Raw genomic sequence first — 11,825 nt, 5'->3', positions numbered from 1 at the left:
TACATTTCTTTCAACTTTAATGGCACAAAATCAACATAGAATCAGGGCCAATGCATGTGTTCTCGTTTGGTAGGCAATAAAGGAAGCAACAGTACCATTTGAAAAGGCTAGTTTACATCACAATGCTACGTGTGGCTTACATTGGAATCACTGGACTTTGTCGTGCCTTATGGAAAAACATGCTGATCATGTTAACAGATCAGTGGCCACCCGGAGGACTGGCAGCAGAAATCATCTAGAGCAGTGGTTCCCAATCTTTTTCGGTTACTGTACCACCAACTGAATTTTGCTCTGCCCAGACAACCCCTGAAGTAGTCCCTCGTGCATTTTACCAGTAGACCTATGGTCTCATGAGTCTTCTCAATTAGCCCCTGTGGATAGGCTAAGTACCCCCAGGGGTTCCTAGTACCCCTCGTTGGAAACCACTGATCTAGATAACAGAACCATTAAGTGAATTGAGAGACATGACCACAATATAGTGAAAAGATGATACATGAGAAAGCCTTTCAAAATGATACCAACATTCCTGGTCTGGTAGTTTGGGAACATTTCACCTTGACAGGTTTTTTTGATCTTGAGAAAGACACCATGGTTGTAAAGACTTGGAAATTGCAAATAAATAATATCTTAAATTGTTTTAAAGCAAAATCCCAATGGAACTGCACTTGCAAAAAACGTTTCTAATTACTTTACAAAATGGACAGTCATTGTTACCTCAGACCATCTTAACGCTTTGCATGGGTCCAAATCTATCTGCAAAAACGTTATTGCCACTTGGTCTTTAGCAAATTGTGCTCGACTACTAGCTTCAATAATGCTCTCAGAGCATATTAAGGCATTATTCCCACACCATGGCCTTTCCAGGGGTAATGTCAAAGGTTTAACTGGAAGTAACCAAAACAATCTAAAACATTGATACAAAACGGACCTCAAATTCACATGATCGTAGAAAATACATTTTAAAAAATGTCAGTAATTCCCAGTCACCATCTCGATCTATGCAGTGCTACATCAAAGTCATCCTTCTCCGGTTCAGAATGAATGACCCACCCACCACAAGAACCATACTGGTTGTAGTTCCTCAATTCATAGTAAAAAAAACAAACAAACAAAAAACACTTGTTAACTGCTCCATCATCAAAGGAAAGAATCCTAACTTGAGACGTGCACGTAACTCGGACTTCAGTAAATCATGAATTGAGGTCTGCATAACAGTGCAACAATTTGGTATGTGCATCGATCTCAAATTAGGGTTCGTACCTCAGGATATAAATACCATGCATATAGTTTCCATTATCCAAGGTTATCGGACCCATGAGAACTCTGGTGCTTCAGAAACTTCTGCAAGGAGGAAAAAGTCTCTGTACACTCAGTGCATTCGTACAGCACCTCTGCTGGACCAATTTTTTCACCATTCCCACCCTTGACATCGTCAATGTCCCCATGACCCACTAAATCCTTTGCATTGTCTTGGTCAGAGTCCATTTCTGGATTGGAGTCAGCAGTGGGAGATGCCCGTCCTTCCATGTCCGTTTCCCCGCTTGACTGACTTGGGTGAATCTCAAGATGGCGCCCTAGAGCAGAAGAACTCCGGAAGCGACTTGGGCAGCGAGGGCACTTAACCATTTCACTACCCGGTTCCCTTTTGTGGTACCGCAAATGCCGTTGGTACACACACAGCAGCCCAAACTTTTTCCCACATTGGTCACACTTGTAGTTCCTCCGTGCCTTAGGAGCAGCAGACACTTCTCCAGTCGATGTGGTTTGTTGATCGTCACCATTGTCACTGTCCAATTCTGCTACAACACTGTCTAAAGACTTCTTGGATTTTCCTTCAGATGACGCATTCTGTTCCAACACATCAGAATTCAATTGGGAACCACCATCTGGTTTAGAATGCAATGCCAAGTACTTAAGACTTGGCTTCTTCTCTAATTCAGGTTTGTGATACATGGCTATATGCCTCCGGACATCACAGCGTTGTGGAAAATGTTTCCCACAGAGAACACAAGTGTGAAGAGTCCCCTTGTGGGATCTATTGTGCCGAGAAAGACTACTAGAGTGACTGAATACACGGTGGCAGTGCTTGCATGGATGTAATTTTGTCCCAGAGCCTTTTTTATAAAGTGGGGGCCTTCCTCCCTTCCTTGCAGGTGCTTTTGTTACGATGCACTCAATGCCAGTATACCTTCGCCGCCTTTTTACAATTCTTTGTGACTCTGAATCCTTATTTAACTTGTCAATTTCTTCTTGTGTTTGATGGGTAAGATGATGCTCCTTCAAGTCTGTTAACTGCTGGAAGCGATCTCCACACAAACCACAGCGGTATGGTCTGAAAGAGGATGGTGTTTTGGAATCAGATTTTCCATTGTGGGTCTTCACATCAACAATTGCGTCACTGCTGTACTGTTTGGTCACATCGGTAGTAGGGGTGCCGCTGCTGTACTGTTTAGTCACATCGGTAGGGGTGCTGTCGCTGTACTCGATGGTATGTGATAGCTCATCTTTCTGAGACTGCTGCTCGATTTTGGATGAAGAGTTCACAGATAATGGTTTGTCTTTGGAATGACTGAGTAAGTGGCTCTGCAAGTCGGAGAGCCAGAAAAAACACAGATTACACTTCTTACAGGGATATGTTTTCTGTATTATGTTCTCTTGACCATTGTCTGACTTCCCCATTTGTTTGAGCTCCAGCGATCCATGCTGCTCTTTTTGATGAGCATACAGGGTCTCTTGTTTCAGAAAGCGTTTTCCACACTGACAACAGCAGTAAAATATTTCATGGGCATGTTCTTGGAGATGTTCCCTTAGCCTCTCTTTATCTGTGAAGATCTTGCAACACAAGGTGCACTTATAACCTTGCTCTAAATTACGATACTGTTGATGTCGTTGTAAACTCAGCTGGTTGTTAAACAATTTTCCACATGTTTCGCATCGGTGCTGTTTTAAAGGAGAGACACTGCGGCACTGGGAATGAGATGCTGTGTTGACACGTAGATCAGTTTTTGCTGGCTTAGTTGTGAGTACAATGGTCTTTGAATTCTGATAAGGTGAAGGAGTTGAAGATGGCTGTTTGACAGAAGAAGGGTTGTTTGATGGTCCAGATCTGTCAACCACTATAAAAGTTCCATTTTCATGGAGAGCATACTCACGGGGAACTTGAAACCCATTGGGCAAACTGTCAAGGGAAAATGAATCTGTTCGTTCATGAGTCCTGAGTCGTTCATGAACAGTAATGTGTTTAACCAAGTCAAGGTAGCGCCTGAAGCCATCCCCACATTCTGTGCAGATGAAGGCATCAACATCTGGTTCAGCGGAGCTTACGTAATCCATTAGGGTGTGTTCAATGATCAAAGTTAAACATGGTTAGTTCCATTCTTCATGAGCACCTTGTTTTGTAGAACTCTTCCTTTGTCTGGTCAACAACTGTGAAAAAGAGAAAAAATAAGTTACTAGTTTACCAAACATATGGCGCAGGTGCTGGTCCTGACAAACTATAACAGTTTAATTACAACACCATGAGTTGGAACAAAAATTATTGGATTCTACAAATTGCCAAACCTCGCCTGCGCTGCCAAGCCTCTCCTATATCAGCTTTCAATTCTGTTAGAAAGGCTGGCACTTTTTGAAACAAAGGAATTCAGTCTCATTCAAATTAGATGGAGACAATTGACACACCTGTATTGTCCGGATACTAGCTCCTCCTATTATCAAAATGGCCTAAAAAAGAGCAAACGGTAACCTTGATCGAAACCTTCGTTAGCTTTCAATACCCTCAGGTCAACCATTTTTAGAAAGTTTCACCACACCTAGTAAGGATTGATGAGTGATCAAGTTTGATGTGACAGTAACTATCTAACACATTTCAGAGATAGGTAGGAAATGGACGTGCTAATGATTAAAATTATGCGTCAAACTGGGTTAACCTGTTATGGCTAGGGGGCAGTATTTTCACGGCTGGATAAAAAACGTGCCCGATTTAATCTGGTTACCACTCCTACCCAGTAACTAGAATATGCATATACTTATTACATATGGATAGAAAACACCCTAAAGTTTCTAAAACTGTTTGAATGGTGTCTGTGAGTATAACAGAACTCATTTGGCAGGCAAAAACCTGACAAGGTTTCAGGCAGGAAGTGGCCTGTCTGACAAGGTGTCGTTCTTCTTGTCTCTGTTTATTGAAGAGTGAGGATCTTAGCTGTCCCGTGACACTTCCTACGGCTGCCATAGGGTCTCAGAAGGCAGTAAAAAGCTGAATCGTGGCTTTGCAGGCTCTGGCTGAAACAAAGTAGCGTGTTTGGGTAGTGGCTGGTTACAGTACTGTGAGACTCAGGCGCATGCCCGCGTCGACCGAATGCTTTGTTTTCTTTCCTCTGTTTAGCTAAAAGGAGATTCCCGGTCGGAATATTATCGCTTTTTTACGAGAAAAATGGCATAAAAATGGATTTTAAACAGCGGTTGACATGCTTCGAAGTACGGTAATGGAATATTTCATTTTTTTTTGTCACGAATTGCGCCACGCGCGCGACCCTGATTTACCATTTCAGATAGTGTCTGGGACGCACGAACAAAACGCCGCTATTCGGATATAACGATGGATTATTTTGGACCAAACCAACATTTGTTATTGAAGTAGCAGTCCTGGGAGTGCATTCTGACGAAGACAACAAAAGGTAATTAAACTTTTATAATAGTAAAGCTGATATTGGTGAGTGCTAAACTTGCCGGGTGTCTAAATAGCTAGCCCGTGATGCCTGGGCTATGTACTTAGAATATTGCAAAATGTGCTTTCACCAAAAGCTATTTTAAAATCGGACATATCGAGTGCATAGAGGAGGTCTGTATCTATAATTCTTAAAATAATTGTTATGCTTTTTGTGAACGTTTATCGTGAGTAATTTAGTAAAATGTTAGCGAATTCCCCGGAAGTTTGCGGGGGGTATGCTAGTTCTGAACGTCACATGCTAATGTAAAAAGCTGGTTTTTGATATAAATATGAACTTGATTGAACAAAACATGCATGTATTGTATAACATAATGTCCTAGGGTTGTCATCTGATGAAGATCATCAAAGGTTAGTGTTGCATTTAGCTGTCTTCTAGGTTTTTGTGACATTATATGCTAGCTTGAAAAATGGGTGTCTGATTATTTCTGGCTTGGTACTCTGCTGACATAATCTAATGTTTTGCTTTCGTTGTAAAGCCTTTTTGAAATCGGACAGTGTGGTTAGATAAAGGAGTCTCTTATCTTTAAAATGCTGTGAAATAGTCATATGTTTGAAAAATGGAAGTTTTTGTATTTTAGAGGAGTTTGTATTTCGCGCCACGCCCATCATTGGATAATGGAGCAGGTGTTCCGCTAGCGGAACGTCTAGATGTAAGAGGTTAAAAAGAAGCAAAACATGCAAGTCCACTTTTTGTAGTAAAAAAAGTTGTCGTTCAACGGGTTTCCCCACAACAAAAGTGGAATGGTATGCGCACCCTCAAAATCTTCAAGGCATTTAGACTTGTGCTTTACAGCGCCTTCAAGGCGGCTTTACACAGCGAGGTAAACGAGACACTTACGGCGTACACAGAGTAAAAAAATTCAGCAGGTCCATGACAACATTTGTGTCCCTTGAGTGTGGCAAATGCACGCATTCATTTTGGCTGCATGTCACGTTACTTCTATCGTTCACGTCGGGATATTTCCATAGACTCTCACACTACATAGCTAGGAGCTTGGTGGCTGGCTGTTTTTTACAAAAAATATATGTTACATTGTTAAAGTTCCACAAATGACCTAGCTAGACTATTAGAGGAGCGCAGCAACATGCAGTTTCCAGACATTAGGCTACGATTAAATTGTTGGGCTTCATTGCATACAAGTACAATCATTTAACATCAACCTTAGCTTAGTACCCACTCTAGGAATAATGTAGATCATATTTTTACAGATGGAAGATATTAGCAATGACAGATTACCAATGCATATACAGTGGCTACTCTGAGGAAAATGCAGCTTCCCATAGGCCTGTGTGTGTGTCTTAGAGAAATATCCAAATTAGCTAGCCAACTAAATTTCGCAAAAATCACTTGACAAAAGTGAGAAGAACCATGGAGTACATTTACATGCACACTAATAATTAGTGCTATCGTGTCAGCCCTATCGCAATATTTTTTTCCATGGCAAAAATGAAAACACGAAGCAGACCAAACTCTTTGGTCCTTTAACCTCTCTAGGGTAGGGGGCAGTATTTGCACGGCCGGATAAAAAACGTACCCGATTTAATCTGGTTATTACTACTGCCCAGAAACTAGAATATGCATAGAATTATTGGCTTTGGATAGAAAACACCCTAAAGTTTCTAAAACTGTTTGAATGGTGTCTGTGAGTATAACAGAACTCATATGGCAGGCAAAAACCTGAGAAGATTCCTTACAGGAAGTGCCCTCTCTGACCATTTCTTGGGCTTCTACACTCTCTTTATTGAAAACTGAGGATCTCTGCTGTAACGTGACACTTCCTACGGCTCCCATAGGCTCTCAGAAGGCGGCAAAACGCTGAATGATGTCTTTGCAGGCCCTGGTTGAAAAACAGTAGCGCATTTGGATAATGGTCGATCAGAGAACAATGAGACTGAGGCGCGTGCATGAGGCGACACCATGTTTTTTTATTTTTTCGTCTTTTAACGTAAACAGGGTTTCCCGGTCGGAATATTATCGATTTTTTACGAGAAAAATTGCATAAAAATTGATTTTAAACAGCGGTTGACATGCTTCGAAGTACGGTAATGGAATATTTAGAAATGTTTTGTCACGAAACGCGTCGGGCGCGTCACCCTTCGGATAGTGTCTTGAACGCACGAACAAAACAGAGGATATTTGAACATAACTATGGATTATTTTGAACCAAACCAACATTTGTTATTGAAGTAGAAGTCCTGGGAGTGCATTCTGACAAAGAACAGCAAAGGTAATCACATTTTTCTAATAGTAAATCGGAGTTTGGTGAGGGCCAAACTTGGTGGGTGTCAAATTAGCTAGCCCGTGATGGCTGGGCTATCTACTCAGAATATTGCAAAATGTGCTTTTGCCGAAAAGCTATTTTAAAATCGGACATAGCGATTGCACAAAGGAGTTCTGTATCTATAATTCTTAAAATAATTTATGTTTTTTGTGAACGTTTATCGTGAGTAATTTAGTAAATTCATCGGAAGTTTGCGGTGGGTATGCTAGTTCTGAACGTCACATGCTAATGTAAAAAGCTGGTTTTTTATATAAATATGAACTTGATTGAACAAAACATGCATGTATTGTATAACATAAATGTCCTAGAAGTGTCATCTGATGAAGATCATCAAAGGTTAGTGCTGCATTTAGCTGTGGTTTGGGTTTATGTGACATTATATGCTACCTTGAAAAAATGGGTGTCTGATTATTTCTGGCTGGGTACTCTGCTGACATAATCTAATGTTTTGCTTTCGTTGTAAAGCCTTTTTGAAATCGGACAGTGTGGTTAGATTAACGAGAGTCTTGTCTTTAAAATGGTGTAAAATAGTCATATGTTTGAGAAATTGAAGTAATAGCATTTCTAAGGTATTTGAATAACGCGCCACGGGATTCCACTGGCTGTTGAGTAGGTGGGACAATATCACCCAACACAACTAAACCAGTCAGAGAGGACAGTGAACTACTGTGAACAAACTTACTGTGTCTACGGTTGAGTGCTGAATAGATAGAAGCTTGCCAGCTCAGTAAAGGGCCAAAATGCACACCGGCAATATACTGTTACAGGAAGTGCCATGGAAGGTTGTTGGGTGTCGTGACAAACAATGGATGTAAAGCAAGTGCCGTTCTGAGAACGTTAAACTCTGTGGTAACCTTACAGCCCTTTAGTGAAGCCCATGAAAATATGTCTGTTATATCTTGCATTCGGAAAGTATTAAGCCCCCTTGACTTTTTCCACATTTTGTTAAGTTACAGACTTATTCAAAAATGTCTTACATTATTTTTTCCCACTCAATCTACACACAATACTGCCTAAATACAAAGCAAAAACTAATTTAGAAATGTTTGCAAATATATAAAAACTGAAATATCACATTTACATAAGTATTCAGACCCCTTAATCAGTACTTTGTTGAATCACCTTTGGCAGCGTTTACAACCTCAAGTCTTCTTGAGTATGATGCCTCAAGCTTGGCACACCAGTATTTGGGGATTTTTGCCAGTCCCTGTCCCTGCCGCTGAAAAACATCCCCACAGCCTGATGCTGCCACCATCATGCTTCACCATAGGGATGGTGCCAGGTTTCCTCCAGACGTGACACTTGGCATTCAGGGCAAAGAGTTCAATCTTGGTTTCATCAGACCAGAGAACCTTGATTCTCATGGTCTGAGTCCTTTAAGTGCCTTTTGGCAAACTCCAAGCGGGCCGTCATGTGCCTTTTACTGAGGAGTGGCTCCCGTCTGGCTACTCTACCACAAAGGCCTAATTGATGGAGTGCTGCAGAGATGGTTGTCTTCTGGAAGCTTCTCCCATCTCCACAGAGGAACTCTGGAGCTCGGTCAGTGACCATCGGGTTCTTGGTCACCTCCCTGACCAAGGCCCTTCTCCCCCGATTGCTCAGTTTGGCTGGGCGGCCAGCTCTAGGAAGAGTCTTGGTGGTTCCAAAATTCTTCCATTTAAGAATGATAGAGGCCACTGTGTTCTTGGGGACTGTCAGTGCTACTGGGTACCCTTCTCCAGATCTGTGCCTCGACACAATCCTATCTTGGCGCTCTACATACAATTCCTTCGACCTCATGGCTTTGTTTTTGCTCTGACATGCACTGTCAACTGTGGGACCTTATATAGATGTGTGCCTTTCTAAATCGTGTCCAATCAATTAAATTTACCACAGGTGGACTCCAATCAGGTTGTAGAAACATCAAGGATGATCAATGGAAACAGGATACACCGGAGCTCAATTTCGAGTCTCATAGCAAAGGGTCTGAATACTTGTGTAAAGGTTTTGTATATCTCTTTTGAATTTTTTATTAATTTGCTGACATTTTTAAAAACCTGTTTTCCCTTTGTCATTATGGGGTATTGTGTGTAGATTTTTATTTTAATCCATTTTAGAACAAGGTCGTAACGTAACAAAATATGGAAAAAGCGAAGGGGTCTAAATACTTTCTGAATGCACTGTATTTCATCTTTGCAAAGGGTATTCCTCATGCTCTGTCATCCAAATGTTTTCATAGGCACAAACGATATAGCATGTTACAAAGTAGCGCTTCATAGCTATGTTTTAATGTATGGGTTGTCACTTGTCAGGGACCGATCCATATTCATGTTTCGCCACCCCCATTTCCACGACGAGTGCTAGTCAGCTAACTAGCTGTGTCAGAGTACTTGACACCGTTCACAAAGGATTAGTGCTACCTGGTATCCTTGGGACATCCCTACGCTAAACCCTACCCATAACCCTGACCTAACTTGAAACGTATCTGCTTATCTTAATTGGCGTACAGTCAAAATCAAAGTAAGCATTCACCAATTAAAACACCTGGTTTTCTGAGCAATCTTTCGATTTATTCGGACATGTAAACAGCTTAAAATCGGCGTTCCAGCTGTGTATTTGATCCGAATCAAATAGGCTTTGCAAAAATATCACTGTCACGGTGAACGTTTACTTTTATTAGCTATTTTCTGCATTTATTTGAGTCTCATCAGGTAGCCTGATTTCAGTGTCCATGTAAACAGGATGAGAAATGTATTGTTTTAAAACAAACTATTATATTAATCTGACTAGCCACAATAATCGTATTGTGTGCATGTAACTGTGCTCATTTAAGTTTTTCCTTTCAAGTGACAACTACCAGAATTCAGTGTCTACAGCCCTACAATCAATGCCTACGTCCGGTGTTTTCCAACTGGTGAGCATGAGGCAGCACAGTCTTGAGACACATTTTTCGCTGGAATCTCTGCAGTTTATCCTCCTTTCCCTAGAATAACAGCCCCCCCCCCCAAAAAAACAAGTATTTCTGGTGCTCCTAAATGTTATGTGGTGCTTACATTAATGTTCTTTCCTCGCAATTTATGAAATCAGCTTTATGAGTACCTTTGTAGAGCTGTTTTAAGCACAATCCATACAGAATGTAATTACATTTTTTTATTCCAGCTATAATAATAGTTGGCAGATGTATTGGTTATTGTGAACATTTCCATTCTAAAATCAGATCCAAGAATGCCATATCGGTTGGGTTCTACCAAATAGTTAATTTTACAGCTCATGAGGACTTTTATACAGTTAAGAAAAATAAGTAATTAACATTTGAAAACGCTGGAGATGTTAGAGATTTTAAAATATGTAGCTACCTAAATCAGCTAGCTAGCTATCCATACACAAAAATACACTAGAAGTGTCCATTTTGAATAAGTTGGCTAGCTAGCTAGCGTAGATACATGAACTGTATTATTATCTAAACGGGGTTAGCTAGCTAGCTACCTTTCACAACCCTGTATGCCCAACTATATTTCTGGATATATAAAATAATTTCACTAGATTACCATTATGACAGTTTGGCCAATGGCCATAGTCAGTTAGCTATTCTCTGCATGTGTAGAGCCAGAGTTAAAGCATCGTGACAGCTGTCTTGATACCAACAAAATGTCGGGCTCCTGCCTGCCTCCAACTCTGCAAAAGCTATTTAGCTAGCTAGTTAGAGAGAAAAAAAGTATGCATTTAAACGAAATGCGGACATGTGTGCGTGAAATGCCTTGTAAGGAGACAACCGGATGACAGCAGCAAGACAGCTAGCTCAATTCTTCGCTTTTGTTTGCGCAACAATGATGCCACAGCGACTACGTTAGGCCTCGCGCAATCTACGCTAGCTATCTGACCGTTCATAAAGCTAGCTAGCAAGGTTAGGTACCACTTGTATCTGATCGAACTCTATAATGTACTTACCACATTTCTAAAGTCCGATTAGTATAGACATTCTCTGCCCATTCTTTATATTGCGAATCGTGTTGTATCCACCCGGTTCCCCGCTATTTAGTCCCATTTTTTCTACATAGTAATTACAAGAATCAGGGGCGGAGACCATCGGCCAGTCTTCTTCTTCTTCGGTATTAAGGCTGTCCGCAAACAAATATTATAGGTGAATGCCGCCACCTACTGTATTGTCTGTGTACCACCCTACTATTGTGTAGTATGAATTTATTACACTTAGGGAAAATTTGCCCTACCAACTAACCCTGCACCCATTAAAACCTCAGCACTACTCCACTACCTGGCCCTATCTGATCCTACATAGGGCCCAGCAGCCTGGGAGGAGAGGACACTATCGCTCAAAACATCTCTAACTCTTCTGCAGTAAAATCTCGTACATCCAAGTGCTTCTCAGCAGCTGCCACCAGAACATCTATACTCTGTAATTTATGTTCCATTCCTGCAAAAATCAACCTTACTGAAGCACATGTTATTCCTATCACTATCTGTTCGTCTCAGCCTACTCACAGGGATCCATCTTCCTCAGCATACAACACCTTCACTACTCTGATGCTGGCAATCTCAAACTGCCTTTCTCTCACCGGGCACCTCTGATCTCCAGCACCATTGGTACCTCTACAGTTTACACACACAACTTTTTCCACCGATACCACAGATTCCTTTGTCTCATGACCTCCTGCACACTTCGCACATCGAGGAATCTCCCTCCTACACAATGCTGCCACATGATCATAAGCTTGACACATAAAACACCGTAATGGATTTGGGACAAAAGCTAACATGGGATAACTGACACATCCTAACTCTGCATCAAAACTCAGTAGTACAGACAGTGTCTTCTT

At 41.2% G+C, this 11,825-nt stretch overlaps 1 protein-coding gene across 1 annotated transcript; it reads right to left on the bottom strand.

Moving 5' to 3' along the window:
* On the bottom strand, nt 1–11,102 carry LOC106605600 (zinc finger protein Xfin). The gene is made up of 2 exons (XM_014201424.2): nt 10,939–11,102; nt 1–3,426 (listed from the first exon to the last, which is right to left on the bottom strand). Exon 2 carries the CDS (start codon nt 3,331–3,333, stop codon nt 1,294–1,296), a length of 2,040 nt encoding a protein of 679 aa, XP_014056899.1. The 5' UTR covers nt 3,334–3,426; nt 10,939–11,102; the 3' UTR covers nt 1–1,293.
* Nucleotides 11,103–11,825: the final 723 nt, after the last annotated feature.

Source organism: Salmo salar, chromosome ssa05 (assembly GCF_905237065.1).
Source record: "Salmo salar chromosome ssa05, Ssal_v3.1, whole genome shotgun sequence".
Taxonomy (NCBI): domain Eukaryota; kingdom Metazoa; phylum Chordata; class Actinopteri; order Salmoniformes; family Salmonidae; genus Salmo; species Salmo salar.
Note: the sequence above shows the minus strand (reverse complement) of the source record. Positions and strands in the feature narration are given on the sequence as shown.